General features: G+C 39.3%; 1 protein-coding gene across 9 annotated transcripts in view; it reads left to right on the top strand.

Moving 5' to 3' along the window:
* The window catches only part of LOC125642121 (integrator complex subunit 6-like), a 53484-nt gene that overhangs the window by 21171 nt on the left and 13558 nt on the right, over positions 1-18755 (top strand). For 5 of the 9 annotated variants that reach the window (XR_007358305.2, XR_007358303.2, XR_007358302.2 and 2 more), the window contains exons 3-9: positions 3279-3428; positions 4685-4774; positions 5173-5356; positions 6191-6319; positions 9438-9601; positions 10990-11142; positions 13372-13504. Coding sequence is in view for 4 of the 9 variants with exons in the window: in XM_048862902.2 (XP_048718859.1) it covers positions 3279-3428; positions 4685-4774; positions 5173-5356; positions 6191-6319; positions 9438-9601; positions 10990-11142; positions 13372-13504 (1003 nt within the window). In the remaining 5 variants the exon portion in view is untranslated. Of the gene's footprint in view, positions 1-3278; positions 3429-4684; positions 4775-5172; positions 5357-6190; positions 6320-9437; positions 9602-10989; positions 11143-13371; positions 13505-13683; positions 13765-18755 lie in introns of all 9 variants that reach the window. The other 4 variants (XR_012670043.1, XM_048862906.2, XM_048862905.2 and 1 more) reach the window with 3 other exon arrangements.

Genomic DNA, 18755 nt, shown 5'->3' with positions numbered 1-18755 from the left:
GGAGGGGAAAAGTCCCGAACTTCATTTTTTTTTTAAAACAATTTTTTAAATATATTTAAGGGGCAAAACAAGTGAGTTTTGGCTTCTCTCCTCTTTTTACAAACAAAAAAACCAACCCAAACTAATCGGACTTTCGTATGTCTCAACTTCACATGGCTTCTGTTTATTTTAGAAAAGAAGCCGTATGAATGCAAGACCAAAAACCTTCCACTACATGTGGGGTTTTAAATTTGTTTTTAAAATGAAAGCTAGCACTCGTGCACGGTGTGAGACTGACTCCTGCAGATAACTTTTCTCTGCAGAACTGGTACATCACAAGTTGGTACACTTCCCTGTGTTGGCCTACTAATGTGCCGCGGTGTCTGTTCCGGAGAACTACTGTTAACCATGCCACAGTAGCTAAGGCTCTTTCTCTGTTCAATTCTAACCCTTTTTGAGACTCGGGGCTTTAGCTGTGGTGTGGACAACTGGATGGAAGTCTAACTCATTTCATGCTGGCCAACCAAATAGCCATTTTATGATATCAATTCTTGGATACTACCAAGCTGACCTGGATTCAAATTGCTGACTAAATAGAAATAAAAAATTGCCCTCAGTATAATCTTCTGAGTAATCTAGATTCCTTCCATTTCATTCACCCCATTTTCCCAATAGGGGTCTTGAATAATATTTTTATTTGGATTTCAAGGTATATTTAGGGCAAGGAGAATGTTATGTCCATTCATTTTGGGCCACGTACACTGTCACCTCTTTAAAAACTTTTTACAAACTGTGTCCTGCATGTTGTGTAATATAACTCACTCACTTCGATGCAACATAGAATTACTCTAAAGCAGTAGTTCTCAAACTTTTCACACTACTGTACCCCTTTCAGGAGGCTGATTTGTCTTGCATACCACAAGTTTCACTTCACTTGCAAACTTGCTTACAAAATCAGCCTAAAAAATACAAAGGTGTTTTAGCACAATATTACTGGAAAATTACTTACTTTTCTCATTTTTAATTACTTTCTCTATAATTGTAAAATAAATCACGACCCCCCCCCCCCACAGGTTGAGAAACACTAATATAGTATATATAACAGTATAAACAAGTTATAACTGTATGAAATTTTAGTTTGTACTGACTTTGCTAGTGCTTTTCATGTTGCCTGTTATAAAACTAGGCTAATATCTAGAGGAGTTGATATACCCCCTAGAAGATCTCTGTCCCCCAGTGGTACGCATACCCCTGGTTCAGAGCCACTGCTCTAAAGAAATTAGTGACTTTTTTTATTTACATATAGCATCTTTCATCTAAATAGATCTTACATTTAAAGTTAAGGATGAAACTTAATTTTTTACTCTTCCTGTTGTGGCTGGAGATAGAGCAGATAAGGATCTGAGAACATGGTTACTGCTTATAAAAATATTTTTTGTTTTCTCCAAAGTGCTATACAAACAGATACCCAAATTAGACATACATCATTGAAAGCAGCAGGAAGTGAAGAATATTTCATTGAATCTGCAGTAAGGACTGACTTAGGACAAGGCTTGAGTGTTAAGTTGCATTTAAGATTTTAATTATTTTTTGCCTTAGTCCTTATCACCAAGATTTCCTGGTCCTTACAGCTCTTCTCCCAGAGCTTAACAGTCTGCTTCAGCTGAGTCTTTCTGCTACAGTCAGCACTGGCAGCTATCTCCCACTCTGGCCTTCTAACTGATAGCTGCAGAGGTTCTCTTCCTCCTGCCCTCCCCCCCCCGCCCCACTTCCCCCGGTACTCAGTTGCCTAAAGAGACAGGAAGCTTTCTATGTAAATTCCTGTAGAACACATGACTAGGAGCAGACATACAGCTTACAACCACAGTTTGGAGTTTCAAAGGGCAGTAACAGGTGCATGGGACACAAGCATGCCTTCCAGGGCCCAGTACTCTGTTAGGTGGGCATTAGCAAAACTAACAATAATTGAGTTAGTTTTACTTTGCTGCTGCTCAGGTAAGTTCTGAGCAGCATCAAAGGAAGGGATTGGTACTATTCAGTGTAGAGGACTCAAAACTGAGGCTTGGGGTAAGGGGTGGAATGACACTTGCACATGTACACACCTGCCTCCTTGCAGCAGCCAGGTAGCTGAGGGAGTGAACTATAAATATTGGAGAGATGTTCTGTACTCCCCATTGCAGCAGTCAGGAGTCTCTGGGATGCAGAGGACAAGACACAATGTCCCTTCTCCCTTCCAACAGTGGGGGAGGGATTGGGACCTTGCAACTATCAGTCTTCAACTAGAAAGTGTCTGTCTGCTAAAGAGATAGAAGGGTTCCCGGCAACAACCTGGCAGGAATCTGAGCCAGTTTCCAGCAGCAAGGAAGAAGTGACGGAAGAAAGTAGAGTTAGAGTTATAAGGTAGGACGTAGAGAAACTGGGGTAGGAGAAAAGTGTGCTTTTACAATATATAATATGGATGTGGAGGAAAAGTGTAGAGGAAAGCATAAGAGGCACGATCTGTATATGAACGTAAATGGAGTAAAGCCAGGAGGGAAAGGAAGTACAAGAAAAGTAAGAACTATAGTGAGTCGCTTTTGTAAAACTTCTCTAAGTTGGCTGATTATACAGTATTAAAAGTCCTCAGTTAATGATACACAGCTGTCTAACATCTTTCTAGTTCTGGGGTGGGCACTGAGCAGGGAGCAAGAATGTGTCGGCATGGGTATCTCTCACGGGCTACTAGGCTTAGTCCTTGAGCACGTGTTGCATGTTTTTCTAGCCCTGGGTAAGGCTGTTTGGGGAGGAGTTGCAGAGCACCACAAGAGCAGCTCCGTGTGCTCTCCCTGCAGCTCCTTCATTCACCACCATGCCTTAGGTATTCATGTTCGATTTCTAAATGCCTTTCATTTGACACACTTTTTAAATCAAATGTTCATTCTCATGGAAGTACCCAAATAGTTCCATTAGTCACTTCCGCTTTGCTGCAGCTTTCATAAAAAGAGCTAAATAGACAGAGTCATTGTTTCAAAAACTTAATACTGTTTGTAGTTTGTTTTCTACTGTGTACTTCATGTTCTGTACACATTGCAGTTATGTGGGAAGATACTTGTGTGGCTCCTCTGATTTTATTTTATTTTATTTATTTATTAAATCTATGGATCATACAAGCACAATAGGATCTACTTGCTAATGAGAAATGTAATCTGCCTCTGAGAGGAAAAGCGATGATCAGACCCTGCAGTTGATGTTTGCCAGATCACTAGTAAAATGACCAATAAACTGTCTTTTTTGTCTCTCTCTATATTACTACATAACAGGCTGGATGGAAGGAAAATCATGCAACATTCATGAATGAACTGAAAAACCTCCAAGCTTCAGGATTGACTACCCTCGGGCAGGCTCTCAGATCCTCGTTTGATTTGTTAAATCTCAATAGATTAGTATCTGGAATAGACAATTATGGACAGGTAACAAATGTTTGTTCTTCACATTTTATCAAACACTCTTTGTAACCATTGCTGCTTTGTGGATATTGTTAAATATCTGGAGCGGGGTTGGGGGGGGTGATGGAGTATGAGTAAAATGAGGGGGCTGCTTTGAACTGGTTATAGTAAAACAATGGTCCATCTAGCCCAGTATCCTGTCTTCCGACAGTGGTCAATGCCAGGTGCTTCAGAAGGAATGAACAGAACAGGCAGTCATTGAGTGATCTATCCCCTGTCATCCACTTCCAGCTTCTGGCAAACAGAAGCTAGGGCCACTCAGAGCATGGGATTGCATCCTTCACCATCCTGGCTGATAGCCATCGATGGACCTATTCTCCATGAACTAATGTAGTTATTTTTTGAACCCTGTTATAGTTTTGGCCTTCACAACATCCATTGTCAACGAATTCCACAGGTTGACTGCGTTGTGTGAAGTACTTCCTTTTGTTTGTTTTAAACCTGTTGCCTATTAATTTCATAGGGTGACCCCTAGTTCTTGTGTTATGTACTATCAATATTCATAAACTACAAATAATTCCATTTTTAAAACTCGAGTTCTCGTGTCACACACTGAGCCACATGGAAACGTGTTCTGTGTATATTTGTGTTCGGTGCATATTGTGTGTGCATGCACGTACACCTGGAATCTTAAAACTGTAGACATTTATCAAATAACTATTTCAAACTTTGCTATGTTGTATGTTTGCCTTCTCAGTATGGTATTTTAATGAACTATGTTATCTGTTGTTTTTTTTTTTTAAAAAAAGCCCAGTTTTAAAAATGATTAATTTTTCCACTGTTAAGTCTCCTGAATGTATTTTACAGTATACTGATCTTTTTATTTTCTCCTGCAAGGAGAGCCAGCTGGAATATAGATATATTGTTGCTATTTAGTGTCATAGAGGGTCTACTCCTAACACTCACTTTTTGCTTAAGTGATAGGAACCTGTGACTTTATGGGCCAGGAGGGTCTGAGTTCTATACTTGTGGTCAGTCTGAAGTTCTGTGTGGCTTTGATGTGCAGTATCATTTCGGTTGTGAAGTTCTACATGTCCACAGATTTAAAACCATCTCACGCTTTTATAAGGACTGTTTGGCATTTTAAGTTCTTAAAGGCAGATACTGTGTTTTATGTGCTGTAAATTGATGAGTACGTTTACAAACCAACACAAGTTTAACTGAAGTATGGAATTAAATATTATTTGTTACTATTTTACATGTTTTTATTCTTTCTCTAGGGGAGAAACCCGTTCTTTTTAGAGCCATCTATTTTAATTACCATCACGGATGGAAACAAATTGACACATACTGCTGGTGTTCAAGAGGAGGTAAGACTTTCACAGTTGTTTTATTTTTTAAAATGGCTACGGGGGAACACTAACTTACTTTTAACTGTTAACAAGACTCCCAAAAGAATTTCAGTTTTAAAATCTGTGAATTTGCATCTTGGCAGTGTGCTAAAAGAATTATGAATTAGATTTATATTGGTGGTAATTCAGCTTCATTCTGCAGACCACTTTTTAAGAAAGGTGGACCAGCTTCTCTCCCAGTGCCCCGCTGCTGAGTTCCATAGGCACTAGGAGTTCACAGACTATGGTTTGATAGCACTGATTAATAGAGCAGAAAACTGGTCCTTCAGTTTATCCATTATTTTGATGATTTGTTTGGGTACATGTCTTCAAATGAGCATCTGATCCCTTAAAGCTTTCAAATCTTTCTTTACTAGCTTCATCTTCCTTTGAATTCTCCTCTACCTGGAAGTGAACTAACCAAAGAACCATTTCGTTGGGATCAAAGGCTGTTTGCCCTAGTGCTGCGTTTGCCAGGAGCTTCTTCTGTTGAACCAGAGCAACTAGGGAGCGTACCCACTGATGAATCTGCAATCACACAGATGTGTGAAGTGACAGGAGGTAGTTGGATGTTGTTTTGCTTTGGTTTCAACGTGGAATTTGTCTTATTCTCTAAGCTGTCTTAATGGGATGCTCTTGAGGGATGGAGGGAGAGAATAATTTTACATCTAATTTTTCTCACTTTGGACACTGACTCTACCCTGGCCAGTTCAACGTGTTAGCATAGCACGGTTGCATTTGGGTTTCTGCCTTGCAAGAGTATTTTAAAATTAAAAAATACTGGCTGTTTTAAATCTGACAGCTTTTCACTTTTTTCATGTTAAGGTTTGTAATCCCTTCCTCTTTCTTTATAAAAGGCTGGTCGTCTTCTTTGAAAAGTGATTAGAAATGAAACCATCTCACTCATCAGATCTGTTCCTTATGTATTCAGTAAAACCTGCTTCCTTTAATAACTAATGTTTACTTCATTAACCTTCTGGTGCTAATACAGCTAAAAGGAGTGAATTACACACGAATGAACAGAAGCATCATCAACAGCATTGAGCTGTGCAAACCGACTGCTTCCAATGGGTCTACACCATTGTCACTGAAGGCTTTTTTGGCCTGCAAAGCCTGTGTTATTGGTGATAATGCACAGGATGGAAAAGACCAACTTGGCTTTCACGGTCTGTATTGTTTGCACTGTGGAAGTATTGTGCCATGTCTGTTGATGATTTGAGTTTGTCACTAAAGCAGCAACACTGCGGTGGTGATTCCACATAAAGTTGAAAGAGCCTTGACATATAATATAATTTTTATTTTTATAATAAACAGTATCCTTCCTTACTTACACAATTAAGGTTTGCTGAGACTTCTTTTCAGACTTTCTCTGCATTGCTCTTCTCTTACTTATAGGTCGCTCCTATTGTGTGCGGACACAAAGAATGTTGAACCAGTGTTTAGAATCTCTAGTTCAAAAAGTTCAGAGTGGTGTTGTTATTAACTTTGAAAAATCAGGACCAGACCCAGCTCCCATTGGAGAAGGTACAGTAACTATTCACTTCCATCTCTGTAGCTGTAATCTATGTACAAGTGTTTTTTTTTTGTTGCTTTGTAAGCTCAGTGTAGATCCTTAATGTGTGTGGTATCTGAGCTTTTTCCTTAAACGATCTTGTCTTAGGAATGAAATGCCATTATTGCTTGCTATCTTGTTGACTGAGGAACCACAGCTCAAAAGACAGAAATATCCAGCATTGCTACTTATTCCTGTTGTAAATAGTGGATGCAGTGTAGTTGTAACTGTCAGTCCCAGGATACTAGAGAGACAAGGTGGGTGAGGTAATATCTTGTACTTGACCAACATCTGTTGGGGAGAGAGACAAGCTTTTGAGCCACACCAAGCTGAAGAAGAGCTTGGTACCATATAGAACAAAGTTGAAAGCTTTTGTCTCTCATCAACAGAAGTAAGTAGTAGAGGCATTAATAACTGGACTGTGTTGAAATAATTGGAAAGCATCCTGGATGCATTATGCACACCAGTCTTGTGAATGCTATGTAGATTTTCAAAGCAGTATAGGGCTGACAATATATAAAGCTGTTTATTTTTTTAAATACCTCAAAATCTATCGTAAGAACTTCTCTTTTTTTTTTTTTTAAATAAATTTGAGCTGTGTGTGAATTTTATTTGGGCTTCACTAGACTTTACCAGAGTTAACTCACCCTCTAGTAACTTGAGGTCTTCAGTATGTTTGTAAAAGCTAATGTGGATTTACTTGGGGTCAGCCTAGGGTAAAGAGCAACACGTATCCTGAAACAAATATTTGGGAGTGTACATGCTAGCCTTTTGAAACACATGAACTAGTTAGTGTTAATTGCCAGTCAGTGAACTTGAGGTCAAAATGTCTGGTGTTGACAAACCCTTGGTGCTCTCAGGCTGTCTCTGCGCTGAAGGAAGGTGCATTTTAACATATGTTGCATACGTGAAAAATACACCTTTGTTTTACCCACTGTAGACAAGGCCTTTGAAAGCAACTGCAAAAGATACCTGCTAGATTTACAGTTCTTGAAGAATACCACCATGGATCACCGTTAAGGATTCTTCAGTATGTTACAAGCAACAGAATTTAATTAGTCTTGGAGATACTGCCTATTTGAAATCTAGTAATTTGGGGGGTGTAGAGAGGGCTTTCAGATACTGCACCTGCAAACTTCTGTGGCTTTACCATTCACATTTTTCCCCCCTTAATGGCTTCTCTCTCCCCACGTTCGGTACGGTGAGCCTCAGAAACAGAGGAAACTAACTATATACATGTGCTGTCAAATCCACAAAATGAATAGGGAAAAAGAAAATGTAATTCTATTGAATTTTTGTTTAGGTGCTATAGTGGACTTTTAAAAAAAAATACTTTAAATGCGGTTTTAAATGGATACACTGTAAAGGTGTCTGTTTTTTAACGTTTTTGGCATTGTGCTGCTTGAACCTGATCACACTGTAATGGATCGAAACTTTTCTTTCCTAACTGCAAGTGAAAATTTATGTGCCCGGACAGGAAGGGAGAGTGTGGGGGAAAAAATACATTTGTTGATCATGGGGCAATTTGTTCAGACTTGCAGAACTCGACATCTAAAATGGAGGAAAGAAACTGATCCCTTGGCATGTTTAGGAAGACTCTCTTTCCCTACAACTTACATGCACAGAAAATCATACACTTAAAAGCAAACTTGAAGACACATAGAGTATGCAAGTAGAACAAAAAAATCAAGAGTATCTGTTGCTTTTGGGGGGTCCTTTAGGCATTCTACTGTGATCATCTATCACCCTTACTTTCATTCTGAGCCACCTTTTCTTCCCCCCTGCCTTTCTTTCCTGTTTGCCTGCCTGCCTGTTTTTCCTCATAATGCCTTTTCATCTACTTGGGAGAATATTTTAGACTTGCCCCCGGCATCCTGTGCAGTCCAGGTTGGCACTAAGCAAAGTCCCTGACATCTGCTGATCTGGACACTGGAGTCACGAGGTTGCTCTTGTATGGGAAAGTAACTGGATGAACTTGATTTAGTGTTGTTTTTTTTTTTCCCTTTTATCCGAAGCTATAAAACAGTAGAGTGTAAGTATCAACATAGCACAAAAGTGTCAAGAGAGCTCAGACTTGGTGTGTGTCAAGGAAGCAAATATGTTCAATCTAAACCAAGAGCAGCAGAAGTTTCTGGTATGGGGAAACGTAGCAGTGTTAGTGCTCTTCAAATTATTGTAGTGCACGCTACAAAAAATGGAGAAATGAATTGGTCTGTAACAGAAGGGCATGTTCTGTAATACCAGTCAACCATTCCTGAAACAAATCAAATCAAATCAAAAGCATATACCTGTGACAAATGCTGGAAACTAGGCTGGCAAGCTTAGCTATGCACCTGTACCTTGTTGAGCCATGTTCCAAACCCACATCTAGGTTTTGTGAAATCTGAGCTTATTTTAACTGTTTCAGTTTTAATATAAAATGGGGGAATGTACGTGAGGTAATAGGACATAATGCGCTAACTGATACAAAACCCTTAAACTTGCATTTCTGTGGAAGAGGAGAAGAGTGAAATGACTTACTAATAAGGCATTAGGAACTTCAACAGACTGCTGAAAATTGAGACTGAATCTATTGCCATAGGATACATTTTACACCTCTAAAAATTTTGTCTTTCCCTGGAGAAGTTTTCCCATTTAATTTCAGCTAATACTAACATTATTCCCTGTATACTGTATCACCTTCAGTGAGACTATAAAATGTCAGTGACCTGTTTTTGTAGCCAGGGCAGTGTCAGAGATTCTAGACTTCTATACTGTACCATTTTTAAAGCAAGTACTTAATACTGAGTCTAAACCAACTTCATTTTGTGTAATACGCTGAGCAAGCAGTGCTGCACTTAGTTGAATTGCTGTGTAGCTGGAGCAGGACTGTAGAGTGTGGGCAAACATGCTCTTAAAGTGACTTTAAATTATGCCATTTTACATGCTGATGTAGATGTTCAGCCTTGATGTTAAGACACACATTGGCATCTTTGAAACAAATGAAATGGGACATTGGTTGTTTAATAAGAGAATTTCCTGGGAAACAAATGCATGCCATGTAGCTTTTTATTTTTCATTTTATTTTTTTTTGCTTTGTTTAAATTTTAGATGGACTTGTTGATTCACCCAGGCCCATCAATTCATTTGCTTCTCAACCGTGGCATAGTTGTCATAAACTCATTTATGTACGACCTAACCCTAAAACTGGTGTTCCTGTTGGGCATTGGCCAATTCCAGAGTCATTTTGGCCTGATCAGAATTCACCAACTCTGGTAAGTAAAACCAACTAAAGAAAAGGATTCCACATCTCCTGATCGGATAGAGAGCTCTTAAATGAACAGTAAATTACCCCAGGCTTGCTTATGGTCTGGCTTTCACTAAAAAAATGAATTGACTCTCCATGATGCTGATTGGTGAAGACAAGTCTAGAAATTGCATCCCACATCACTTCTGGATCCGGAAAGTTTATTGCAATAAATTTTCCATTCAGTAAACTAGTTCTTCTAATAGTTTTTAAATATTGCATCAATCAAGTTTTAATTCAATATCTTTGCATTTTGCGACTGTGGAAATGAAGTTTTTAAAATATTGAGTCAAAATTATACTTTGAACTAAATTATTTAAAGTGTTTTTTAAAAATGGGAGTAGAAAGTAGAGCCATGGAGTCTTAAACTATCTCAACAAAGGGGGTTAGAAGATGTAGTGCATTTTTGATGTTCCTTTTTGTGGAATCGCTCTTCCTGGTACGTAGCAGGACTCCATGTATATGATTCTTCTCTTCCTAGCAGGGCAAATTGTGGCAGGGAAGGAAGCAATCCTCTAGATAATCGTGGGAACATGCAGCATGTGCTTGCTCTTTTCTGAAACATTCAGTCATTTTGTTGGTTATTGGCTTGACCTAGCAGCCTTTTTTTCATAATCTATCCCTTCGAAGTGGGCACGTTATGTTTCTGCACTTGTGCGATTTGCTCAAGGTGTTAGTTTTTCCTTGGGGGGGGGAATCAATCACTAGGGAACATTTTGAGCAATCGTATTAGCCAAGCGGATACACTCTCAAACACGGATTTCTGTGAACAGCAGGCTGAGAGAAAGAGTTCAGGTTTTCTTTAAATCATGTATTTGTGCACTTTGTGGATTGACTGGGATTTAGGACTTGAAATATTTAAAAATTTTTAATATTAACTACATTTTCCCCCCCTTGTGGGTTAGGAGGGAATAGTGTGCCAATGTTGTTCAATAACTTGTGAATGATTTAGTTAATAGTCCATTACCTTGATTCATCTGGATCACATGGTAGGAATTTCACCTTCTGCTATTGTCAAAACTTGATGATTAACTTGGTTTTTTTAAGTGTTGAAGGCTAGTGAGGAATAAAGGGTGTGTATGGGAGGAGGTGCATTACTGCATGTCAGCTGTTTGTTTACTAAATGATTTTATTCATCTGTGTTTAGTAATACAGCTTGATTTGATTTATTAAAAAGAACGTATCAAAAGTGGAATACTTTAAAATAGTACCTTAGATTGGAGCTATATTAAATTAAAAAAAAAAAGGCAAATTTCTGGGTGGCAGTTACTAGCATTAAAGAATTAACCTGATTATCTTTAACATCAGGCAGTTGGTGGACTCTAAGTCATGAATCTTTTTTCTTCCTTCTCTTAGCCGCCACGCACAGCTCATCCTGTTGTGAGGTTCTCCTGTGTAGATTGTGAGCCAATGGTAATAGACAAGCTTCCTTTTGACAAATATGAACTTGAACCTTCGCCCTTAACGCAGTACATCTTGGAACGAAAGTCTCCCCATGCCTGCTGGCAGGTATTTGCCTTTATTTGATTATTATAAAGTCAATAGGAATCCCTAGGCAGTGCTACGTTAATCTATGTAAACCTGCAAGAAGGCAAGAGGTATGTCTGTTACACTGTTCTGCTGAGTTGAGTTGAGGAGATATGTAAAGATGCCAATTGCCTTTCAATTCTGACTAGATTTTTCAAGCCTTTGAAGAGGTGATGCCACTACAGGCTTCATCCATTCATTTAGTTCTGTTTTGAAGTCAGAGCATTTCAGTGGCAAATGTGTCCCCCAGGTTCCACACTCAGATGAAATGCAACTTGTCCTTTGCGTGTTGGAAAAGAAAGAGATTATTGATTTCTGTTAGAACTCTTAGATGTTATTTAAGTGACACAAATTCTAATGTACTGTGTGGTAAGTAGTGGTTTTAACTTCTCCCGTCCAATTCATACCTCATGCTTAATGCATTGGATTGGTCCTGTGGAGGCTTTGTCACAGGCTTCTTCTGCATGGCCTGTGGCGAGTCCCTTAGACCTAGTCTACATTTAGGGCTTGTCTACACTTACAGTGCTGCAGTGGCGCAACTACATGGGTGACTGGACCGTCACTGGTCCCTGAGATGCCTGACACAGTTCAGGAAGGCAGCAAAGCCAGTCCCTGGTATAAAAAGTTGAGAGATACTGGTGTACACCAGGTCTTAGAATTTAGGACGATATAGCTCTGGTGCACCTTGAGTATTGTAGCTATGCCGACTTCACCTTCAGTGTTTGATGCAGCTAGATCCACGGATGAATGCCTTTTGTTGACCTAGCTACTGTTGTGCAGGGAAAACCTGTGTGTGAGCGTAGGCGGCATCTATGCTACAGGGTTATTCTGGCATAGCTGCGGTGCTGTAGCTATGCCACTATAGTCCCTGTAGTGTAGACAAGTCCTTAATTTATGTGTGCTTTAGTTCCCTCTCTGTAAATGGGATTCTCCTCCCTCACAGGGATCTGTTGTGAAGATGAATTCATTTAATATACGTGAGGTACTGTGGTAATTTGGGACCATTTCATTACCTAGAAAGAATTTGGAAACCACATAGAAGTGCAGAGAGATGTTAAAATCTCTAACTTACAAATAAATGGTAAAAGTAATTTTGAAGTGTAACCAACAGTAAAATAAATCACAGTGTTGCTTAGAAAAAAACTGAGGGAATGCAGTCAATCCAGTGAATTCCAAATAATGGCTTTAAAGCATGCTTGGCTATCTCATCTGCCCCTCAGTTCCCCTGACAAATTTTGTGAATGAATCTCTCTAGTTTATTTAAACTGCTTTTCTTTTCCAAGTTGTGTGAAAGATCCACTCAGACGAGGGAAAATGACTAATTACAGTGGGAACTATTTGACAAACTATACTCCAAGTGCTGTCGAATGCACAAAAGTTAAAAAACCTGGAAAAATAGTGGATTTTTTTTTTTCATTTACAACAACCTTAAGTGTTTCTTGTAACATCAGTAGACAAATCTGTAGACAAACAAAGTAGAAAAAAGTGATTTTTGTTGACTATGTCCCTGTAAGAGTAAATAGTACATTCTAAATGGGACTTTCTTGTACTTCTGTATATTGCCACTAATAGAGAGTGTCTGTCTGTTTCTCAAACTTAGTACTCCACGTCATGGTTACAACCTCCAGAATATTGGCATCCTCCAAATTTAAGAGAAGTTCGTATCTTAATAATCAGTCTTCCGAGGATTAATGCTCTGATTAACTCTCATGTTTACAAATTGGCAATATCTCCTTAGTTTGAGAGTTTGTGTCAATGTATTGAAGAATGAAAAATCAGGCTTTTTATCAATTGTGCATGTGTTTTAGGGAGATAACTTTATAAATCAAATTATTAGAAAAATCTACCTGCAACAGAGATCAGGTATAGCCTGTTAAATGGTGTCAAGCAATGGAGCGTCCATTACTTCCCTTGAGTAATTAAATATAGTGTCGACAAATCACTGGAAAATATGCTCTGGAGAGCAATCCCACCCTGCCGGGATAGACTAAATGACTAAGTATCTTTGCATCTCTAATGTATGTAATTTACAAGTCTAAGTGCATGTCCAGTTGTATGTACACAGGTAAAATCAAACTCGGCAATTTTCTAGCGTTTTCCCCTTCTCCCCTTAAAAAGAGTCAAAAATCAGATTGCACTTATTCTGATAAATGTGCAACTTTTTAGAATGTTCTGTTTTAAATATAACAGTGTTCTTATGTTCTTTATCAGGTATTTGTGAGTAACAGTGGAAAATACAGTGAACTTGGCCATCCATTTGGGTATTTAAAAGCAAGCACTACTTTAACCTGTGTAAACCTCTTTGTGATGCCTTACAACTATCCTGCTTTACTTCCTCTGCTAGGTAGGTAATACAGTACATCGGACAGTTTAACAGCATAAAAATAAGGTTGGCTAATGTGCTGCCTAAATTTATTGGTTAAAATAATGGAGATCAGAGAGTATAGAATGTTGCAAACTCTTAAATATAATTTGGGAGGAGAGGATTTTCATACCCCCTCTCCCTTTTTTTTTTCTCTCCAGCAGAGGAGGAGAGCTACCTGCTTCCAGTGCATGTTTGATGCTGTTCACCTCCTAGACACGTAGCCTCTTCCTTAACCTGGAGTAAGCTTCAACCTCCATTCTTTTCCCTCATGTAGGCTGTGGTATCTCCATTTTTTTGCAGTTGCTCTTGTGGCATCCTACTTTTGGCTGGAAGGTCAGATGCAGGACTTTTTAGGGGTGTTAGGGAGAGAGAAGTCAACTACTGCAATTTAGAGTAGCAACCAGCAAGCAGGTCTAGAGCAACGAAGCAGCCAGCATTTCCCCTCGAGGACGAAGTGTTTCATTTTCATGATGAGCTTGCTTTCCACAGGCGAGATGATACGAGAGAAGTGGTGCATGAATAGGTCCTGTAATAGCTATAGTGTAAAGACTTTGGTTCCCATGGCAAAATGCTAATGGCAGAGGGAATTGCTTCCCAGGTGCTATTGTTTCTTTCATTTATAGAGCCAGTGTGTTTTAAAAATTATACAAAATAACAGTGAAGATTTAGGATAAGAAATATTGAACTTTAAAACATTATTTCTCGTATTATATGGAACAGTCACATACATTATTCTGGCAAGAAAAAGGTGCAAGAATGTTTGTTTATATTCCTAATACACCTTATCACCTCATCATAATCCACCAGCAAATCAGCACTTCTCTTAGTTGAAAACATTAACTCATGGCTTGTATGTCAGCCTGATATTGATTCCAACACCTAGGACTTGCAGTTCAGTCTAAAAACGCTCGCTTTCTGAGAGCTGGTTGCTACCAAATCAGATGAACTGCCACTTCTATTGCAGATCTGCTAATCCAGCTGAGGCCATCAGTGGATACAAATAAACTTGGTGTAGTCATTTTGATCTGCCACTTCTTCCCCCACCCTATTTTGAGAGGTGAAAAGTCTTCCCATTATGTGTGGAAAACAGGGATGTGCGAGAGGCGCCTCTGCAACATGTGCAGTGCTCTTCTGCTGCTCACTACCTCAAGCACGTGGTGTACCTTATCTGTAAAATTTAAACTGCATGGTGCTGTTTAAATGACAGGGTGGGGCTTTTCAAATGCATGAGTCGTAAACAGGATGTTTACCACGGAGGTACAGTGATGGCATATCCAGTGTATGTATCTTGAGCTGTTTTGAACACTTCCATCCATGGAATGGGAGGCTTGGTGAAATTGGGTTCCGTGACCATTCTGCATGAACCTAAAACGAAGCCTTTTTTGCTGAATTTATATCCTGAGATCAATGGGAGAAATTGCCAAATACTTACCAACTGACAGTACACTCGTAAATCTTTCCAAAGACACTTGTAAAGATACTTGACATCTTTGATATGTGGGGTTTTTGTATTTAAAAAAACAGCAAGAAGACTGGTTTGATTGCATAAACCAGTCTTTCCTTTTTCTGATCAGCAGGGTTTTGATGTTCTACAGGGGAGAAGGAAGAGTAACTTGCTCTAGTCACCCACGACTTCTCTTGTTGCTCTAAGAGCTATTTTAATGTTTCCTGTGTCCACCATTCTGTTGGAAGAGCTCTGCATCTGGGGAATGAGACAAACATTGATGCTCAGGGTGGAATGCAGATAAATTTTCCCCCTTCCCTTTTTTCCACGATTGTGGGGAGGGGAGGAAATTGTACCGTACAAGAAGATAACCACCCTATCTAATTTATTGGCCCCCTGGTCTGTCAAGAAGTTTTCAAGAACTTGTGTGTTTTAAGTGTTGTTAGTTGCTTACAAGACTATTCTTTCTTGCATTCGTTTATTCCCACTGTTCCATTGGTGGGTAAGGGAAGGTTTTAATTTGACATCCTGGAACACAGCAGACAGGCCTGAAAACGAGGCAGAGCAAGTATGGCATGAGGAAGCCTGTGAATACCAGTGTTAAGAACGCTAAAGAAAATGGAAGATTTTGCCAAGTTGGTGAAGTGAATTGCTGGGACCAGTGACTAGAAGATGTAAAATCGTACCACAGTTAGAGACTTGACAGCTTATCTTTTTTTGCTTCTCAGGAGCCAAAATGTGGATTCTATATCTGGTCCCCAGCTTAAAGAGTGTGCATGCTTCAGTTGCACCTGACGATAGGCAATATATAGGGGCTTATTCGTGGCAAGGGATGTTTGTCTCAATTTTAAGACATGGACTCAGGAATCTGAAGCTTTGCAGGGAACCAGTGGGTGCAACTGAAAGGTGTGGCCATTTATGGGAGAGTGGAGCCAAACAGTCCAGTGTGATGGTCTGATCTGGGCAAGTTAATAGTATTGGTGTCTGGCTGACAAAACTCTGGTCTGTGGTTCAGAGAAGGAAACCCTGGCTTTTACAAAGCCAAAGAGTGACCATGTGGGATGTACTAGTGCATCTGGCACATGCATACTCTACCTCCTCCTTGTACTGAATGCCAGAGAATCATAGTGTTCTAACTTGGCAGGCTGTCCAATCTGAACACCAGAAGAACACCAGAATAGCAAGCACAATCCTCGTTTGTTGCTTCTCTAAGTTTCACCTGACAATAAAATAAAAAAATCTGCCTCTGAAGGTATTTCTGCTCCTAAATAGGTCTCTGGTGTACCATGATATTACATGTATTGGGCCTGGGGATGGAATTGTCATGTTTTCTGATACATCAGAACTTTAATCCTATGACTGACCTATGCTTAGCAACTGTTTCTCTTGGTAATTTCTTACACCAGTTTCCAGATGTCTTCTCCTAACAAAGAAACACCATCTCTTAAATGGAATCATTAACGCCATTGCACTTACAGATCTCATCCCATGTCTGCAGAAGAGCAGGCTAATTGAAAAGCCAAAGCCATAAAGCATAAATGAAGCCAGGGATTTAAAATTGGAACACAGCAAAGATCAAGGATATTGATGAAATCTAGGGTGCTATCTTGGCTGAGCAATTTAAACAACTCTCTTTCCTGACTGATCCTAGTCACTGAGGCACTAATGTGGAGGGCTAGCTTGATGAGAGAACAGGGTCATGGATATTCTTCTGAAGAGTCATTGGAGGTAATGGGGAAATAGCAGATAATAAGAAAATTTGCCAGAAGGAAATCAATTCAACCCCCACGTTTGTGCTTACACGCACTCGAAACTGAGTGGGTTAGAAAATGTAGGTTTTCTGTGGAGAGCCTGTGACTTGGACCAGCTCAGATGATGCTCCTACAGACTTTTTGAGAAATTTCAAGAGGTGATTTTATATTTGAAAATCCAAAACTTGCCCTTTTCTCCCCCTGCAAGCTAAATGAACTGTTCTTGCATAGTATCACAGTCAGATACTGCTTTTACACTAATGGGAATAGGGAGCACCTCTATGATGGATTATTCCATACTTATATAACAGTGCCCTTGACTGGACTGTCTGTGGGGATGAGCATGCCATGATCTTTGGATGTAAAATCATGAGCCTCTACTGCATAAACTAAAGGACTATGTCCATTAGCTCGAAGGCAGTAAAAGGCGCATAAATGTCTATACATAGATTAGTCGCTAGAGGGGAACAAAGTCACGCTTTCACAGGTGTAATTGAACAGAACGTAACAGACTAATAATGGATGCAGTGTTTTTCCTTTTTACATTAATTAATCTGTTAAAACATTTTTATATTAACTTCAGATTATGCAAACTTGTTATCGGAACAAACTTGCTGTCACACAGGCTGCCCAGATAATTGGGATCCTACTGTATAATTAAAACTGTGTTGACATTGTTTTGCCACGTTCTTGAGTTAAAAGTAAACCAGCTTCCTGATCTGTTACTAACACAGAATTTTAAAATTTTCTAATTTGCTATTCACCATTTGCTGGGTTGGGTGTTTTGTTTTTTAAACCTTGTCTAAAGCTGGTAAAGAAAACAGACTGGTCAGTTTCATCTATGTTTGCAGTCAGTCCCTAGTCACACTTGGGTCTCTCGAATTATTATAGTATTAGCTTGCAAACATGTGAACCCATCCTAAGGTTCTAAGCCCCTCTTGTAAAATATTCAGTGCCCTCAGATCCCACTGACTCAGAAAACAGAGGGTATTCAGCATTCTGCAGGTTCTGGCCCACTGTCTGCAGGAGAATAGCTGAAGACAAATGTGACATATCTTTAAAACAAATATGGTGAATAGGGTTGGCTTAAAATCTTTTTGTTGATAATAAATCTTAAATTGTAACCCTTAAGTGCTTGACAGTATCCTTTTATGAAAGGAATGGTATAACTAAATTGATGTGAAGTTTCTTTACATAGAGGCTGGCATACTGCCCTGACCGAGCACCATGGCAGAGTACATTTCAGAGGCTTAAAAGCTGTAACTACTGGCTTGAAATATGAGCATGTAGAAATTCAGATAATTTCACACCAGCAAAATTGTCATGAATTTTTAGCAGCCCAGAGCTTACTTCTCCCCTTATCACAATTATGAACAAACTAATTATATTGGAACTCTTCTTGCCTTAAATTGGTCTAAGATAAAGGCCAAAACAATTAATTTAACCCAGATGTTGGAACTTTCTCTTGTGACTGATTTACCCTGCCCTGTCCTTCCTTGAAATCTAAGGGGAAGGGAGGGATAGAGACCAACTCTTATGTCCTGCCTGAAACTTGTAGCCATTTTCTTTCTCATTTGGAGGGTAGGAATTGTTACACTGGCTGTCCACTCTGCACTGTTGTTGGCAACCCTGTCTGCGAGGCCCTGAGTGTAAACAGAATGAAGGTTCTGCAGCCACTCTTAAATGTCTGTGTCAAAGCTCTGTTTACATTTCACACAATCTTGTTGAAACAGCATTTTGCAACTCTGGTATCCAAACATCGAAATTCTCAGATTGCAAACATGCGCTAGTTTGGGTACCCATAACTAATTGAGCCAATGCATATTGTAAATATTAATCATACTATTTATGAACGGTTACACCATTAAGCTACATGTACTTTATATTCTAAAATAGCCTCCTTTATAGAAAGGAACTAAACCAGTAATAAAATATATCATTGGCTTATTGTGGCCGATGTTTCACACTACAACTTTGATGTCACAACACAGAATGCTTTTTCAGTTTTTTTTGTCTCTTCATTAATTTAGCTGTG

This window comes from Caretta caretta, chromosome 9 (genome assembly GCF_965140235.1).
Source record: "Caretta caretta isolate rCarCar2 chromosome 9, rCarCar1.hap1, whole genome shotgun sequence".
NCBI classification, from domain to species: Eukaryota; Metazoa; Chordata; order Testudines; family Cheloniidae; genus Caretta; species Caretta caretta.
The sequence above is the reverse complement of the archived record's forward strand: the minus strand, read 5'-3'. Positions and strand labels throughout refer to the sequence as shown.